The sequence below is a fragment of the Dipodomys spectabilis genome, unplaced genomic scaffold (genome assembly GCF_019054845.1).
Source record: "Dipodomys spectabilis isolate Male_0828 unplaced genomic scaffold, ASM1905484v1 ptg000511l, whole genome shotgun sequence".
Lineage (NCBI taxonomy): Eukaryota > Metazoa > Chordata > Mammalia > Rodentia > Heteromyidae > Dipodomys > Dipodomys spectabilis.
In genome coordinates, this window is record NW_024871188.1 from 528,536 (window position 1) to 547,473 (window position 18,938).

The following is an 18,938-nucleotide window of genomic DNA, read 5'->3' on the forward strand; positions in this document are numbered from 1 at the left end:
GCTCTGGAAAAAGTGAAGTCAAAGAGCCACCTAAATGGCTGTACTAGCATCGTCTCATTAAAACGGCTTCTTTGATGTCTCTGATGTGGGGGATTTTCATTTTATCATTTAGTTCCTGATTTGGCAGAGATGGGACATGAAACAAAACCTAGGTCCCCAGGAGTTACCAAATCCTAATTGTCAGGTGAGCTCATCTGCCTGCGCTGCTGATGTGTTTCTCACATGGCAGTGCCCCTCAGAACGGCACCCCACGAACTGACTACTCAGTTTGGGCATCTGGTGTGATACCACAGGCCCCATGTGTAAAATAACATTATAAATCTGCCCTGACAGACCTCTGGTCACTGTGTTGAGAAAGAGGGTTGGTTGATTGCTTTATCTTTATCTTGCCAAAAATATTGTAAGTCATTCCTGGACATGGAAGACACCCTGGGGGGGGGGGGGGGGGGGGAGGGGTCAGGCCTGAAGGATAATGAGGCACTGGGCTTAGCTGCAGGGCGGGAAGCTGCAAAGATGAACATCACACCACTGTAGCCATCTTGAGTCTTTTCCCCTCATGGATGCCAACTTGGGAGTTGGCAGGTGAATACTCTAGCCCTTTCTGAGGCGATTTCAAATTAAGGGAAGCCAGGGCATTGAAGCAGTAGTAACAATGCTACTGCTAATAATAAAAGCTTAGACAAGGCTCTGAGCTAAACCTGAGGGCTTGGCAAAGCAGAGGAGACAACCCTGAAGCTGTTATATAGAACATGGCTGTGGCTGTGGCAAAGGGGAGATGGGCAGGGAGGGGCCAGGGACTCTGTTCCCTACAGAAAGAGAAGTACATGGCGCGTGCATGCGTGCGTGTGTGAACACGCCTTACTCTTTGTAGTCTCATCCTGTTCTTCTCTGTAGAGCCCTTGACGAATTTCTTGGTTATCTGAAATGAAAGACATTTATTTTTTTATTTCTTTGAACCATGAGCCTGAGCACTGTCCCTCAGCTCTTCAGCTCAAGGTTAGCACTCTACCACTTGAGCCACAGTGCCACTTCCGGTTTTCTGGTGGTTTACTGGAGGTAAGAGTTTCACAGCTTTTCCTGCTGGCCCTGAGTAGCTAGGTTGACAGGTATGAGCCACCTGTGCCCAGCTAAGACATCTACTTATTTATTTTTGTCCGGTTGTAGGGCCTGAACTCTCCCTCAGCTCTTCAGCTCAAGGCTAGCACTTTATCACAGAGCCACTTCCAGCCTTTTCTGCTTATGTGATACTGAGGAATCGAACCCAGGGCCTCATGCATGCAAGGCAAACACTCTATCACTGAGCCACCTTTCCAGCCCCAAGACATTTATTTTTAGTATTTTTTTTTTTGGGGGGGGGGGGGGGTGTCAGTTGTGGGACTTGAGCCCTGTCCCTGTGCTCTTCAGCTCAAGGCGAGTGCTCTACTGCTTGAGCCACAGTCACTTCCCCCAAGACATTTATTTTTAACTGTGGATGGTTTCAGCCTCTTTCTCCCCAGGGATTCGGGCTATAAGTCCTACGGGAGAGGAAAGGTCTGGGAGGAGCTTGCTAAGAATGTCTCTGGCACCAGTGGTTCATACCTATTATCCCAGATACTCAGGAGGCTGAGATCTGAGGATCATGGTTTGAAGCCAACCCAGGCAAGAAAGTTTATGAGACAAGAAACCACACAAAAAAAGCTAGAAGTAGAGCTGTGGTTCAAGGGGTAGAACACCAGCCTTGAGCAAAAGAAGCTTGGGGATAGCGCCCAGGCTGACTTCAAGCCCTAGGATCCACAGACACACACACACACACACACACACACACACACACACACAGAGCTCAGTCATGAGGACTTGCCTAGCATACTAAGACCCTGGATTCATTCCCCAAACAAAAAGAACACCTTTATAAAACAAGAAACATTACAGCCTTTCTCAGTAACTTGTTTGTCCATAGACAAACTCAAATGCCACAGTGGGGTCAGGGACTTGATAAATGTGCACATATATGCCCAGATAAGAGGGGATCTGGGAAGGCAGATAAAGAACGACAGAAGCTCAGTGCCAAGCCCTCCAGAAGCCAGGTCAGCTCAGGACTAAAAGCCAAGGGTCACAGGGCAGGGTGGGATTTGTAGCACTGGACCTGCCTGCCTGCCTGGAGGCAACAGTGCTAGGACAGGAACAGGGGCCTGCAGCTGACCTTGCCATGTTCCTAGGAATAAGGGGTACCATAGGGTCAGTCATACAAGATGTATCTGGGGTGGGGCCCTGTGGTCTCTGGTCAACGTTTTCTACCACAACTTCACTTCTTTCCTTTCTTGGTGGTACTGGGGATGGAGCCCAGAGCCTTCTATGGACTAGGCGAGTGTTTACCAGCCAGCTGTACCCAGCCCATTCTTTGCTTTTGAGAGTTTGGAGAGTAAGAAAAGCTCCCCTTTGCCAGGGGCAGAAAGCTGCTGTGAAGCTGTGTTTTGGGGCATAAGGGTCTCCAGGTTCTCCGCTGACTAGCTTTGAACCAGGCACAGGCTACAAGGACCTGGGGCTCCACAGGCTCCTGTTGCCTGAAGGGCTCAGGTGCAAAGACGCCCGGAGGAATTGACTGTTTCCTAACTACCGTCCCAGCAAGTCTACACTCCTGACAGCCATACTGCTTGGGTGAAGGACAATGAGGGAAAAGGTGAAAACTGAAAGAAAAGAGCTCCCCATTCCCATAGATGGAAAGAGGCCGTGAGAGAGGGGGCTGGACCTGACTTGAGAAGGACATGAGTTGCAAAAGGCCATGTCTTGTGGAGGGGGATGAAGTTGCAGATGTTTTCATCTGGTGCCGAGCCCCCTTGGGGCTGGTCTTCAGCCGGAATGGAACTTCCAGATTACCACACCCCAAAGGCAGCCGTGAAGCCAAGCAGTTTTGGGACTTAGCCTTAGCGTTAGGGGAGGGGCCAGGCCTAGACATGAACAAGGCCCCCTGTGCTTCCCCCAAGTGTTGGCAAGAACCCATCGTCACTGCTCCATCTCTGCTGGGGCGTGGTGACACCAATGCCAGCCCCAGGCAGTCTCAAATGCTGGCACATGTCTGGGGAACCTGGACCGTAAGGTGCCTGCCAAGTCCCCGATGTAACGGTCACGGCTACGTTGAAGGCCTTCTGGGCAGAATATGTACGCCCTTTCTGTTGCTGTCCTTTGTGCAGGACCCAGATGGCAATTTCCTAGAGGCCAGGTTTGCCCACACCTGCTGGGCATCAGCTGCCGTGCAAGGCCCTCCATGATGTCTCTGTTGCCTCTGAACCCAGGACTCGCCATGGTCCCGGAGCCCCGGAGCTTTAGGCGGAGGAGGTGCCCAGGCTTCCCCATCACAGCATGGCTACCACTTCCCTGATGGTCACGTGACCTTGTCTAAGAAATATTATCTGTCTGAAACAGGGCCCAGTTTTAGAGCTGGCTCCCAAACCAATGCGCAATCCACCTTAGCCAGCTGGAGCTGGGCCAAACAGCGACCATCTGCCCAGGGCCAGATCCAGGAAGAAGCTCACACGTGAGAGGCAGGCGCCCCAGGTGGGGTGGCAAGACGGGCTTCATGGTGCCAGGGCACTGAGATTCCTGCAGGCTGGCTCCGACTCTAACCCCAGGGTACCTCATTTCCAAGTCTAGGCAGGGAGCCGCAGGGGAGGGGGGAGGGAGAATGGTTGCTAGGGCAGCCTCACTTGAGAGAACATAACAGTAGAGACTGGTCCAACCTTACTGGAGTGTGAGGGGGCAGAAATGAATGCATGTTTCTTTGAGGCAGGAGGAGCTTGCTCTTCTAACAGCCCACGTCAGCCTGCAGAAGGCAGGCACAACAATTGTCATGTTGTCAGGGGGAGCATGGGGACAACAGGACACCCACTAGCAAGGGAGCTGCAGGGCCTCCCGCCACATGAATGCTGCAGAGCAGTTAAAGCAGAAGCGTCCTTCACCCCCATCCCCCAACCCCACACCAAACGCGGATACCTTCAGTGAAGGAGAAACCTGCATCTAATTATGTCACATGCATGGAAACAAAAGAATACAATGTATACCCCAGGCCAAGATGCAGAAAACATTAGATTGTACTTTCAGAGGACACAGAAGGAGCCAAAGGGAGTTGTAATCCTTCCATTACTTTATCTTTGAAATGGGGTTGTGCAGGGCTGGGAAGGTGGCTCAGTGGTAGAGCGCTTGCCTTGCATGCATGAGGCCCTGGGTTCGATTCCTCAGCACCACATAAGCAGAAAAAAAGTCGGAAGTGGCGCTGTGGCTCAAGTGGTAGGGTGCTAGCCTTGAGCTGAAGAGCCGAGGGACAGCACCCAGACCCAGAGTTCAAGCCCCACAACGGACGACAAAAAAAAAAAAAAGTGTCACTTAGTGTCTTGTCTCTAACTCCTAGACTCAAGGATCCTTCTCTGCTCTGAGGGAGGGTGAGACTAGATATATACCACTATGCTTAGAACATTAAAAAAAATCAGCTGATATATTTATTTTTACCAATCCTTGGACTTGAACTCAGGGCTTAGGTGCTGACCTTCAACTTTTGTACTCAAGGCTGGCACTCCTGGGCTGGGAAGGTTGGCTCAGTGGTATGCATGCATGAGGCTCTGGGTTTGATTCCTCAGCAAAAAGAAAAAAGCCGGAAGTGGCGCTGTGGGTCAAGTGGTAAAGAGCTAGCCTTGAGGTGAGGGGCTGAGGGACAGCGCCCAGGCCTAGAGTTCAGGTCCCACGAATGGAACCCCCCCCCCCCCAAAAAAAGGCTGGCATCTCACTGAGCCGCAGCTCTGCTTCTGGCTTTTTAGTGGTTAATTGGAGATAAGAGTCTCATGGAATCTCAGGCTCCCTGACTAGGTTGGATGATAGGTGTGAGCCACTGGCACCCTGTTATTTATTGTTTTCGGGTGTGCCAGTCCTAGGGCTTGAATTCAGGGCCTGGGTGCAGTCCCTTAATTTTTTCACTCAAAGCTGGCACTCCACCACTTGAGTCAAAGCTCCACTTTAGGCTTTTTGATGGTTAATGGGAGATATGAGTGTCCCAGACTTTTTTTTTTTGCACAGACTGGCTTGGAACTGTGATCCTCAGAGTTCAACCTCCTAAAGCAGCTAGGATTACATGAAGAATTTAATGCTTATTAAGAGTTGTCACTTAGTGTCTTGGAGCACTGCTCCAGGGTCCCTATAAGACAGCAAAACCCAAACAATGCTCATCCTGTTTTATTTAAAATACCCTCAAGAATCAGTATAACCTCCTAACAAAAAGTGGTATGAGGGCTGGGAAGGTGGCTCAGTGGTAGAGCGCTTGCCTTGCACGCCTGAGGCCCTTGGTTCGATTCCTCAGCACCACATAAGCAAAAAGAAAAAAAAAAAGCCGGAAGTGGCGCTGTGGCTCAAGTGATAGAGTGCTAGCCTTGAGCTGAAGAGTTGAGGGACAGCGCCCAGGCCCAGAGTTCAGGCCCCACGACCGGACCCTCCCCCCCCCCCCCCAAAAAAGTGGTATGAAATAGAGCTCAAATTCTGAAATTATACCTGGAATAAAGTGGTTGAGTAACAACTTACATGTTTTTTCCTCCCTTGAGATGGGTGTGTGTGTGTGTGTATATGTGTGTGCGCGCGCGCGCATGTGTGTGCGTGTCAGTATGATGTCCGGGCTAGCCTGACACATCTGGGTTTATATGCTCCTGCCTCAGCATCATGTGACGCTGGAGGAAGCAGATGTCCAGCCTTCTGTATAACCGGTAACAGAAATCCTTCTAGCTTCTTGTATGTGATTCTTCTCCCACTTAAAGTCATTAAAACCACTGCTTTTCTGTATTGCACTGTCACTTTAAATACATTACTTGACTTTTAAAAAAACTAATTTATTATGTAACTATTTTTTTTTCCATCTGGGGCTTGAGATCTGGGCCTGGGCGCTGTCCCTCAGCATTTCAGCTCAAGGCTAGCGCTCTACCACTTGAGCCAAAGAGCCACTCCGTAACCAATTATTTTCAACATGTGAATACTTTGTATTCCCTCTGAAAAAAATAAACAAAATGTCCTCATGTTTACATAGCATAGACTAGCTAGCATGTGACCTCTCACAGACACCCAATCTGACTTTTGTACAGAATCCTACTGATGTAAATGCTGATACAATGTAGACACTGTGCAGCATTGTAACACTGTAGGGAATGACCTAAGGGAATGTCTATACATGTGTGTGTTCAGGACACACTTTATTTGTGACCCAAGGTTGGCTGATTACAAACAGGTGGACCAACAGATAAGGGGGGGAACAATAACGTCAGTAAAACAAGCCCTCAGATCTGTGGGAAGGGATGGCATGAAATGCTTTTTTTTGGGTACCGGTCTTGGGGCTTAAACTCAGGGCAAGGCCTAAACTTTTCTGCTCAAGGCTAGTACTCTTACCACTTGAGCCACAGCTCTACTTCTGGCTTTTTGGTGATTGATTAGAGATAAGAGTCTTAAGGATTTTCCTGTCTGGGTTGGTTTCAAACTGCATTCCTCAGATCTCAGCCTCCTGAGAGGCTAGAATTATAGGTGTGAGGTACAGGTGTCTGGCATGGGACATGTTTTTTTAAAACAAAACAAAACACAAAACTCCTATTTCCTTGTATTTTTGGGTCCGGTCATGGGGCCTGAACTCTGGGCCTGGGCGCTGTCCCTCAGCTCTTCAGCTCAAGGCTAGCGCGCTACCACTTGAGCCATAGCACCACTTCCCATTTTTTTTTTTCCTGCTTATGTGGTGCTGAGGAAACAAACCCAGGGCCTCATGCATGCAGTGCTCTACCACTGAACCACCTTCCTACCACTCCTATTGCCTTGTAATACAAGAAAAAGTAAAGCAAGAGAACCAATAAGCACCAAGGATGCTCAGTGCAAGAGGATATAAGCAAAGAAGGACCAGCCCTGTGAGTGTCACGTCTTTCACCAATGTACACAGTCTACAATGTCCAACACATCCCTACCTAGGAAGAAGACACACAGGAGGAAAGTAGAGAATAAAAATGAAGTATTCCCCAAAGGGGATCCCATGGCTGGGAAAGATATTAAGAGTTAGGTGCCAACTATGATGTGGACAAACAAAAACTTCACTACTAGGTCTGGTGGTGCACACATGTAATCCCAGCACTTGAGATGCAGAGGGAAGAGGACTGCAAGCGTGCAACCATCTGAACTACATAGAAAGACTGTCTTTAAACTAAAATAAAGACAATTGCTAGGCACTGGTGATTCAGGCCTGTAATCCTAATTACCCAGGAAGTTAAGATCTGAGAATTGTGGTTCAACGCTAGCTCAGGTAGGAAAGTCAATGAGACTCTTCGCGTGCATGCATGCGCACTCATGTACACACATACAAACACACGTGAGCCCACAAGTGCGCGCTCACACGCACACACACTCAATACCATTGGTCACACATATCCACAGGTTCCACACGTTCAAATTTAATCATTGGTAGTTATAAATATTTGGGGGGAGAAATACTGTGTTTGTACTATTCAAACTTTGTTGTTTGTTGTTATTGTTGGTCATGGGGCTTGAACTGGGAGCCTGGGCACTGTCCCTGCGCTCTTTTACTCAAGGCTAGTGTGCTCTACCACTTGAGCCACAACGCCACTTCTGGTTTTCTGGTGGTTAATCAGAGATAAGAGTGTCATAGCCTTTCCAGCCTCGGCTGGCTTAGAACTGCGATCCTTAGATCTTAGTACCTCCTGAGCAGCCAGGATTACAGGTGTGAGCCACCAGCAGCTGCCATACAAACTTTTTCCTGTCATAATTCCCCAGGTCACTTATCTAAGGACTTACACAGCAGTCACACTGCACTGGATATTGTGTCATCAAAAAACGATTTAAATGCTCAGGAGTATGCACGTGGGCCCCATGGAACTACTACTGTACCATATCATATAAAGGACTGGTACACCTGTAGGTTTCATAATCTAGGATACTGGAAGATGATTGCATCTTAAGAGGTGTGTGTGTGATTGAACATGACCAGAGGCTCTCCTGCTCTTGATTCCACATCATCCAGAAGCCTGGCAACTACGTCCTTCTTCCTTCTCATTCTTTGGGACACCCAACATCAGGGGGTAGAGCATCCACCCTTAGCAGCCAGGTCTACTGGGTGGCTGGTAGTTTCCTGCCAAGGCTCTCTGGGGTGCTGAAGCCACCTACAGTATTTGTAAGTTACTCAAAGAGTTGTGATAATATTGCCTCATAGGGCATTCTTAAATCTTCTTTGAGAATTTATTCATATTAAGGCATACCATCTTAAATGTAAGATTTCCTAAATTTAAAACATTTGGTGGCCGGGCGCCAGTGGCTCACGTCTGTAATCCTAGCTATTCAGGAGGCTGAGATCTGAGGATCACAGTTCAAAGCCAGCCTGGGGAGCAAAGTCTGTGAGATTCTTATCTCCAATAAACCACTAGAAAACTGGAAGTGGTGCTGTGGCTCAAGTGATAAAGTGCTAGCCTTGAGCTGAAGAGCTGAGGGACAGTGCCCAGGCCCAGAGTTCAGGCTCCAAGACTGACCCCCCCAAAAAATATATTATATACCCCAGTCTGATGTATTTAAACTTCATAAGTGCGCGGTGTGGTACAGCACATCTGTAATCCCAGCACCAGAGAGGATGAAGCAGGAGGACTATTTTAGTGAGATCCTGTCTTAAGGAGGAAAAAAAGTGGGAGACCTCTGAAAAGAGAGCAAAGCAGAAGGGGAGGGGAGAAGAGGATTTTCTAGTCTTGACTGGTAGTTTATAAATAAGTCCAGGAGGTAAAAAGATAGAAATCACTGAGAAAACGAAGTAGTCCTGAACAGATTAGAATTCACAAAACAATCAAGGTTGTTGGTTTATGATCTGATTAATCAGGAAGAGTACCGATTAAAAGACCCATCTCAAGGTCTGATGTTTACATACAGGTATCCCCACCCCTGAACAAGGGCAGAGCAAAGGCTAAGTGGTAGACAGAACACTCCCTTCATATGCACAAATTCCTAGGATCAACTCCCAAAACTGCAAACCAAAATATACAAAACAAACTAAAGGTGAACAAACAGAACCTATAAAACCAAACAATATGCTTTAGGATTCTGAACTGCTGGTTTCACCCATGAGACCCTAAGGCCAAATGAGAGTTGATGTTCACCTCTGTGCTGGTCAGCTACCAACAAACTCTGAGCTTCGCTGACCCACCATCAAAAACATAAAATCGTCCAAAATCTGAAAATTTCTAGCAACCAAGATGATTGTACAAGTGGAAGATTCCACATTTGATCGTGACAGATCTCAGCCAAAGAGCATGGGCATGTATAAAATTACCTTCAGGTGATGTTAACACAGTGTGCAGGAGGCACTGGGGCGGACTAGTGAGCCCTGGCCTAGCAGATATGAGGACTTAGGCTCCAGAAGCATCTAGTGGCTCCACATGTGCTTAGCTGGGTGTTGGTGGCTGGCAAGTATAATCCTAGCTACTCAAGAGGCTGAGATCTGAGGATGGAGGTTTGCAGTCAGCTCTGCCAGGAAATTCTGTGAAACTCTTTACTTCCAATTAATCATCAAAAAGCCAGAAGTGGTATTGTACAAAGTGTTAGAACACTAATTTTTTTTTTTTTGGGGGGGGGGGGGGGGGGGGAGGAGTCAGGTTATAGGGCCTGAACTCTGGGCCTGGGCGCTGTCCCTCAGCTCTTCAGCTCAAGGCTAGTGCTCTACTACTTGAGCCACAGCACCACTTCTGGCTTTTTTCTTAAGTGGTGCTGAAGAATTGAACCCAGGGCCTCACGCATGCAAGGCAAGCGCTCTACCACTGAGCCACCTTCCCAGCCCCTAGAGCACTAACCATGAGCAAAAAAAAATCTAAGGAATGGTAGGGTGCTGGTGGCTCATGCCTGAATCCTAGCTACTCAGGAGGCTGAGATCTGAGGATCACAGTTCAAAGCCAGGCTGGGAAGGAAAGTCTGTGAGACTCTTATCTCCGGTTAACCACCCGAAAAGCAGAAGTGGTACCTGTGGCTCAAGTGGTAAAGCACTCACCTTGAGCTGAGGAACTCAGGGATAGCACCCAGGCCTAGAGTTCAAGCCCCATGACTTTGGGGGGGGGGGGGGGGGGCGGGGGGAAGGAGGAGGGAATTAGCTAATGAATGGTGTCCAGGATCCCAGTTCAAGCTCTAGTACTAGTATGCCCACACCCATTCCCCAACATGTGTTTTGGCTTGAGACTATCCTCAAGGTATTTCATTGTATACATACAAATATTCCAAAATCCTAAACACTTCTGGTCCCCGAGTATTTTGGCTAAGGGATCCTTGTAGAACAACAGAAACAATTTTATTATTGCTTGGTTGTACAAGAGCTTTTTTAAAAAAAAAAAATTCAAGGCTTTGTGCTTACTAGGCAGGTACTCTCCTGCTTGAGGCAACCATTCTGCGTCCTTTTGCTCTGGTTTCATTTGTTTGCATATATTAGCCATCCAAGGGCAAGGTGCTCCAGTTATTTTCTGAGATATGATCTGGCTTTTTGTCTCGGCTGACCTGAACTGTGTTCTATTTATACCTCCTGCTGTAGGTAGGATGACAGGTGCAGTCCACCTTGCCCAACCTTTTCTGTTGAGTTGAACGTTTTTGCTTGACCTGCAATCGCTGCCTCCTGAGGAGCATGAGCCTCCAGCATCTGGCTTTTTGAGCCAGGATCTTGCTGTGTCACTCAGGCTGGCAATTCTCCCATGATGGCTCCAGAATGCTGAGATTACACATGTGTACCACCACACCCAGCCAAAAGCACATCATTTAAATGTCAGCCTCCTTGGGTCTTCTACAATGGCTCCAGGTTTCTCATTCTATTGCTCCAGTCCCTCAGGGGAGGTTTTGAGATGGTGGCCACTATACAGGGCCAATTCCACAGTAGTCCCTTTTACCCTTCTGTGTTGTTGCTTCACCACGGACTCCCTAACCCATCTATATGGGGATGTGGGTAGGCACTGGGTGAAGTGAGAGTGACGGGGCCCGGCTGGCAGCTCTTATTCTCCCAAAGGGTTATGTTGGCAATCACTATTCATTAGGAGTCGATGAAGCTTACAGAATCCCTCCCTGAAGATATTCAGCCCCCTGTAGAATAACCAAGGCCCTCCCCATCACTATACACACAACTGCATTTACAGTTCTTGTTGTTGTTGTTTTTTTGCCAGTCCTGGGGCTTGAACTCTGGGCCTGGGTACTGTCCCTGAGCTTCTTTTGCTCAAGGTTAGCACTCTACCATTTGAGCCACAGCATCACTTCCAGCTTTTTCTTATTATATGGTACTGAGGAATGGAACTAAGGGTTTCATGCATGCTGGGCAAGCACTCTACCTTTAAGCCACATTCCCAGCCCTCAGTTCTTGCTTTTGAGATGGGGTCTTACTGTGTAACTCAAGCTGACTCCTGACTAGAGCTCCTTCTGCTTTTACCTCCCAACTGCTGGAACTGTAAGTGTGCAACACCACATCTAGCTTACTTTATGACATTTGATCTCAGACTTCTGGTATCTTACTCTTTGTGTGCCAGTAGTGGGGCTTGAACTCAGGGCCTCACACTCTTGCTTGGCCTTTTCATTCAAGTCAGGAGCTCTACCACTTGAGCCACACTCTAACTTCCTCAGAAAGACATGTGTGTTGTTATAAAGTGGCTCTGCTGTGTGCACTGACCATGTGAGCGACCTGGTTAGAAAGGAAGGCACCGAGACCTATCAGTATATGAGTGGATGTTCTGTGGGATACTTACTCTGCAGGTGGACGGTGTGGAAGGACTGGTCCTGATGCCATGTTGTTTCTCAGGAGCGACCGGGCCCTCGGGAGAGCTGGTGGGAGAGGACGAGCTCAGGGATGAGTGACTGAGGACAGAGTCGTCTTCAGGGCAGGATTCCAACACATCACTCTCTGAGATTCTGCTCTTATCCAGGGGGGTAGTGGGAGGGGATGTGGATGGAGGAGGTTTCAAAGCCAAGATGTCCTGTAAGATCACCAGGGGCATCTTCCCCTTGAACAGGATGCCCTTGGCCTCACTCCAGCCATCTGACTCCTGCGGAGGGCATGGTGGCAGATCCTCTGTCAGCTTGGTTGAGCTCTGTAGTAAGACTTCCTGGGAGCTGCCCTTTCCCTCTAGGCCTCCTGGTCTAGCAGGCTCCTTTATTTTACAAGGACTGTCTGAAAGGGGCTTTTCAGGAAACACTGCCTCCTCACGAAGCGCGTTTACCTCTGATGGCCTCTGCTCATCTCTGCCTTCTCTGATCCCATTAACAGCCTCCTTGGGGAAGGAGGCTTCTGGAGGGAGTTTACTGTGATCCATGGCATTGTCTGTCGGGTCATTTGAATCCTCTGTCAGATCGATGATGACCACATTCTGGGCAATGCTGGTTTTGATTCTATTTCTTAAGAAGTTATCTAAAGGACCCTTCCCGTTGACCAGTTTGGGTCTGAAGTCTAGGTCAGAAACCACATGACAGTCGCTCTCCAAGTTAACCAAGGAGCGTTCCAGATGGGGGACTTTGCCATCCACAGAAATGCTCTGAGGGTGTCTTAGGTCATCAGGCTCATCCTCGGCTTTCTCCTTGGGCACAAGATTCAGGCGTTTGAATGGCAGGCGGGCTGAATCCAACAGGGAAAAAAAAGACTTTTCAGTGAAAGTGTGAGAGAATAATTGAGTAATAATATTGAGTAATCTGTATGCTGGATATTACCCATTTTGTTGGGCTGTGGGGGAATTTTACTTCCTCCACTCATCCTGGGACTTGAAATCAGGGCTTGAGCCCTGTCCCTAAGCTCTTTTTGCTCAAGGCTAGTGCTCTACCACTTGAGCCACAGCGCCACTTCTCATTTACAGGTGGTTAATTGGAGATAGGAGTCTCACAGATGGGCTGGGAAGGTGGCTCAGTGGTAGAGTGCTTGCCTTACGTGCATGAGGCCCTGGGTTCGATTCCTCAGAACCACATAAAACAGAAAAAGTTACAAGTGGCACTGTGGCTCAAGCACTAGAGCACTAGCCTTGAGCTGAAGAGCTAAGGGACAGCGCCCAGGCCGAGTTCAAGCCCCACGACTGACCAAAAACAAAACAAAAAAACAAACAAAAAACCAATCTCACAGACTTTCCTGCCCAGACTGGCTTTGAACCATGATCCTCTGAGTAGCTAGGATTATAAGCATGAGCCACCAGTAATTGGCTGAGGATAAAGGTTTCGAAACTTTGAAATGGAGCCATAGGAGACTGGGGGTGTGCTCAGCAGTATAGTGCTTTCTATGCTTCACCTCTAGTGCCCCTAAATATATTATCCTAATTAAAACTCTACCATCTCCATCAGCAACAATAAAACTTAACCAATTGTGGTTGTCTGTCCTGTATGAGGCTCTGTTTTCCATTTCCAGCACTGCAAATATATAAACTACAACAAATACAGATTTGTCTGGCACTGGTGGCCCATATCTGTAATTCTAACTCCTCAAATCTCTAATCAAACCAGCAAAAAGCTAGAAGTGGAGCTGTGACTCAAGTGGTAGAGAACCAGCCTTGAGCAAAAAAGATCAGGGACAGTAGAACCCAGGCAGGGTTCAAGCTGTAGTATTAACACAAAAAAATCTTTGTTGGGGCTCGGAAAGTGGCTCAGTGGTAGAGCGCTTGCCTTGCACACATGAGGCCCTGGGTTCGATTCCTCAGCACCACATAAGCAAAAAGAAAAACAAGCGGGAAGTGGCGCTGTGGCTCAAGTGGTAGAGCGCTAGCCTTGAGCTGAAGAGCTGAGGGACAGCGCCCAGGCCCAGAGTTCAGGCCCACGACCGGACCCCCCCAAAAAAAAAAGAAAAAGAAATCTTTGTTTAGAACAAAATTACCTTCAGGTTAGATAAGGTACATATAAATAAATTTCACATTTAAAGTCAGGTTCTAGCCCTAACGTACTGTATACACAAATAAATGCTAGCCGGGCGCTGGTGGCTCACGCGTATAATCCTAGCTACTCAGGAGGCTGAGATCTGAGGATCGAGGTTCAAAGCCAGCCTGGGCAGGAAAGACCGTGAGACTCCTATCTCCAATAAACCACCAGACAACCGGAAGTGGCGCTGTAGCTCAAGTGGTAGAGCGCTTGCCTTGAGCTGAAGAGCTGAGGGACAGCGCTCAGGCCGAGTTCAAGCCCCATGACGACCAAAAAAAAAAAAAAAAAAGCTAATTTTTTAAAGTGCTCCAGAAGCTCTTTGGCTGTCCCCTTCAAGCACCCCCTCCCTCCCACCCCAACCCCAATGCTTCTACTAAGAACTCCCACAGGAGAAAATGAAGGGCATAAGTTAGGAACAACATGAGAGTTAAGTTACCTTGTATTAACTTCTTAACTGGAAAAGTTGGTCTGTCTTTGCAATCCATGGCTATAAATAAAGATGTGAAAGTTAAGTTACTAAGGGATAGAAATGTTACATAAAGGTCCAACTACCTGCCAGGTGATTCTTAGGTAGGAATGATTTTGCCACCTTTCCCTGTCCCAAGAAGAATATCTGGCAATGTCTGCTGGTTTGGTTGTCATGATGGCAGAAGGCTCCAGGGACACTACTCATTTCCAGTTGGAAGAAGTAAACAGGTTAGCACCCCACCCCACAAAGAACTATTTGTCTCAAAAATGTTGATAGGTTGACCCCTAAATATAACCATACCTTGATTCATTTTCCTTATGGCATTCACTTTGAAATGTTTCTTTTATTATGTGCTTGTGCCCCGGCCCATAAAGCCAGCTCTGTGTCAAGTAGGTCCACACTGTACTTAGAGCTGTAGGCTCAAGTTTTGGAATTCACTAGGAAGCCAACAAGGACAATAAGTGGAATGAGGAAAGGTGGAGCTTAGAGAAGACATCCAATTACTATTTTCACAAATAATAAGACACCTCAAAACACTCTCCTTCAACTCAATCCCCTCCCATATATTACCACCAAATCTACAAAATCAGAAAAGGGTTCATCTTGTTTATTTAAAGAAGTGCATAAAAAGCACATAATATCAGCTGTTCTCTAAGCTTCTTGCTGTCAAGATACAGTAAAGGAGAATAGCATCCTGCACCATAATTTAAAAATCTCAAGAAAAGCACCTAATAATACTAAGGTTGATGCAGAGCTGACCATAAATAGAATCGAATCTTTGGATAAATATTTTTTAGTTAGAGTAAATTTAGAAGCTCACACCTGCTAGGCGATCTGTTTTAGAAAAATCTAGGTTGGTTATTTTAAGAGGATTGTGCATATATTTTCTAAAAGCGACATGAAAATCAGACTTGAGCTTCCATTTAAAAAAAAAAAAACAAAAAAACCTCAGCTGTCTGTAGCTGAAATTACCCTCTCCCTCAGCTCCAAGCTTGGAAAGTAAGGAAAGAATCTTGGTTCACATTTCCTTTCTACTCTTTTCATGAAAGGAAGATGTTTAATTTCCAAGTTTTCAGTTATAAAAAAAATAAGGATTCCCCCCCAAAAATCATCATTTACTCTGTAGGCTTTAGCCATTTAAAAACATCTTCAGAGGGATTGGGAGGGAGAAATGTGGGGGAAAAATGGGGGTAACAATGTTTGACAAGAAATGTACTCACTACCTTATGTAACTGTAACCCCTCTGTACATCACCTTGACAATAAAATTTTAAAAAATAATAAAACTTAACTTCAGAACAACCAACAAGAACTTATTTGCATGGTTCTAGGTGCTCATACAAGGGAAACAGATAAGACCTGAGACCATAAGTGAAGCTCCAGATCTGATATAAATAAGGAACTCCTTGAAGTAAAAAGTATATATGTACATATACGTGTATACACACACACACACATATATATACATATGTGTGTATGTGTGTGTAGCTAGGTGCATACAACACTGGTAGGAATAGAATTATCAAGTGTTCTTCATTCTGAGATCACACCCTTCCCAACGGGAACACTAAAACTTCTTTTTTATGACTGGATGGTCAGAGCGAGTGGTGATTGCCTTTTCTAATTTTTAATTCCACATCTTGTATCCCAGCTCCATGAAAGCACTTCTTCCAGATTCATTTCTATTATACATCTGTAAAACTCACATATTGGTTCTCAAAGGGGGAGGGCCAGGCATCCCCCAGCCACCTCCAGGGACACTTGGCCACATCTGGGGGACATTTTGGTCTATTGCAACTGTAGAGGATGGGGTTGCTACTGGCATGGAGAGAGGGTGGTGGTCAGGGATGCAGCTCAGCACCCGACAGGGTCAAATCCAACCGCAAATGTCAGTAGTGCTGAGACTGAGGAAGCCTGGATGCTTTGAGGTCACTTCCATCCATTTAACCAGCACACATATGATTAGGTAGGTACCAAAAAATGCGCCAAGCTCGGGGAAGTGGGGGAGGAAGGGGACGGAGACGGGGCGGACAATGCGGAGTCGAAGACGGGGAACGGTCTGGATTTCTTTGGTCCGCAACTTCACATTCTAGGGGTGCTAGAAAGACTCCCCTCTCCTGCAAGATGCAGAGAGGAGAAAGACACCATGTGTATCAGACGGGAACAAGAATACGGAGTCCTAGCTCCCTGGCCAGTTCCCCCCAAAACTCTCATTTGGCCTTGTCCTGACCCCTAAGACCAGGAGACCTCGGGCTTCACAGTTTCCGCTGCTGCTGCAAGGTCCAAGGTTCTCTGGGGACACAAATAACACTCTGTAACCTTCCGGGGACTCAGTTTCCCTTCTCGGCCCCACCAATCCGTCAACCACCAGAAAGCTCCGGAAAAAACGAAGGGACGCAAAAGTGCAGGAATTTAAAAAAAAGGAAATACGCATATATGTGCATACATTTGGGCGTAAGTGGTCGCGGCTACAACAATGACGCCAGGGAGGGGGCCCTGCGGGTGGCGCGGAGCCTCTGGCTCCGGGCATGGAACGCCCGGCACGGAACAGCAGGCCCGGAGACTCGATCAACCCCAACCGCCACCCCGGGTCCGCACAGGCCGCGCCGCCCCTTCCCCTTCAGTCCTGACCGGAACCGACCTGTGGCCGCTGTCCCGGGGCCCGGCGCCCCGCACTCCGGCTCTTCCAGCATCGTTGCGGCGGGGGTTCGAGCACTCCTCAAGCGGCGGAGGCGCGGGCTCCACTGTGGCGGCCGCTGCTGCTCGCCCTCCCGCCCGCGCCGCTGTGGCCGCGGCCGCCGCGCTCGTATTTGGCGGGAACCGTAGCGACCCTCGCAGCCCGCGCGCCGATTGGGCGAGGCCGCGTCACGTGACAGCGCGTCTCGGGTTCAGAGTACCGCCGGAAGCAACCTCGCGAGAGCTGTGCTTTTCAGTCCTCCATCGGCTCCTCTATTGATATTTTCGCGGGCGGGGGTGGGATGGGGGTGGGAGCAAAGGCTTTCGTCGGCTAGTCATTGGCTGAGAGGATAAGCCCTCCGATTGGGGGTAAAAGATGTCTTATCTGAGGGCTCGGAACTGCGATTGGCTGAGCGCGTGGGATTAAAGGGAGGCGGGCCATGCTTTTTGCGTCAGGAGTGACGCAAAACTGGTTTAGGTGAGAACTTTGAAGTTTTGAGTTTTTCCTAATTAGATATTGGCTGAATGTAACTATTGCAATCAGAATTACGCATTCCTTTGGGCAGTATTGAGATTGGAGAGTGTAGCTCTTCCTAGGTAGGCACTCTACCACGGGGGCTAACTGGGATTGCAGAAGTGAATTGCCCTGCCTGGACCCACTACACTAGTCTGGATAGAGCTTTAAATACATTCAGAGGGAATGAATGAAGCTGACTTTCATTTTAAATTCAAGACTTTCAGACATGTGTATTTCTTCTGCAAGAAGCTTTTTGTTGTTGTTGATTTCTACCGATTTTCAGATAAATCGACACTGAGAAAATTCCTCCACCTTCAACGACAAAAAGTATTTGCACACTTCTTATGACTAGGCAGTTTATAATGTTTGTTTTGTCATTCATGAAGACAAAAACCAGTCATCACCAGGATCTGTCAGTTACTGAGGCAGTCACAGAGCCAAGGAAGTTAAAAAAAATACTTGTGTGAATGCACAAATATAATTTGATGAAGTTGTGTAGATCAGGGGCACTGGTGGCTAATGCCTGTAATCCCAGTGACTCAGCTCGGGAGGCTCAGATCTGAGGATCACGATTGGAAGTCAGCCTTGGTAGGAAACTCTTAGATCCAGTTAACCACCAAAAACCAAAGTGGAGCTGTAGTTCAAGTGGTAGAACACTGTCCTTCAGGAAAAAAAAAAAAACAAACTTAAGAACAGCACCCAGGCTCTGAGTTCAAGCCCCAGTACTGGTACACACAAAAAAATGGGGGAAAAACTTCATAATTCAAACTATTCATAATAGATACTTTGGAATCTTAAAAAATGAGGTTGGGGCATATGTATTCTGAACCAAACCTTTGACTACTTCACTACTTTCTAGTGAATCATTAGGAAACGTCCAGCAGTTTTCTACTTCAGAAAATCATCCCAAACTGTCTGCAGTTTCATCACTCATGTTTCATTTCAAGCATTTCCGTTGTAGCCATTTTCTTGTTCCTATTTTTTATTCATTTACTCTTCAGTTAATTATTTATTCCCCATTCATTCTGAACACTTAAAATCCAGAACAATGGATTCAAAGTTCACTATCAGTTAAAATGTATCGACCTTGGGAGATTCTTGAACAAGGCAGCATTCTAAGAGGAGTCCTTGTTGGGCTCAAAAGATGGAGACAAGATTGGGGAAGAAGGTTCAAAAGAGCAAGTAAGATCACACATCTCGTAAGAAACCAGATCAGAGAAAAACATCAGTGGACTTGCCCGGGCAGCGTTTGTGGCAAATGTTAGGAAGATGGGAGTGTACCATTTAATTTGAGTTTCCTGATGACAAACTGGAGGGAAACTTGGAGGTGAGATACCAGGGAGAACTCTGAAATAATAATATAATCATGGTTAACTGGAGTAAGAGTCTCATGGAC

At 47.4% G+C, this 18,938-nt stretch overlaps 1 protein-coding gene across 2 annotated transcripts in view; it reads right to left on the minus strand.

Moving 5' to 3' along the window:
• Chaf1a (chromatin assembly factor 1 subunit A) overlaps positions 1-17,167 on the minus strand; it is a 31,356-nt gene extending 14,189 nt beyond the window's left edge. For both annotated transcript variants that reach the window (XM_042669947.1, XM_042669946.1), the window contains exons 1-4: positions 16,991-17,167; positions 14,318-14,368; positions 11,742-12,604; positions 863-919 (exon numbers count right to left, since the gene is read on the minus strand). In XM_042669947.1, the coding sequence (XP_042525881.1) occupies positions 863-919; positions 11,742-12,604; positions 14,318-14,368; positions 16,991-17,042 (1,023 nt within the window). In that variant the 5' untranslated portion in view covers positions 17,043-17,167. The remainder of the gene's footprint in view (positions 1-862; positions 920-11,741; positions 12,605-14,317; positions 14,369-16,990) is intronic.
• Between the last annotated feature and the right edge of the window lie 1,771 nt (positions 17,168-18,938).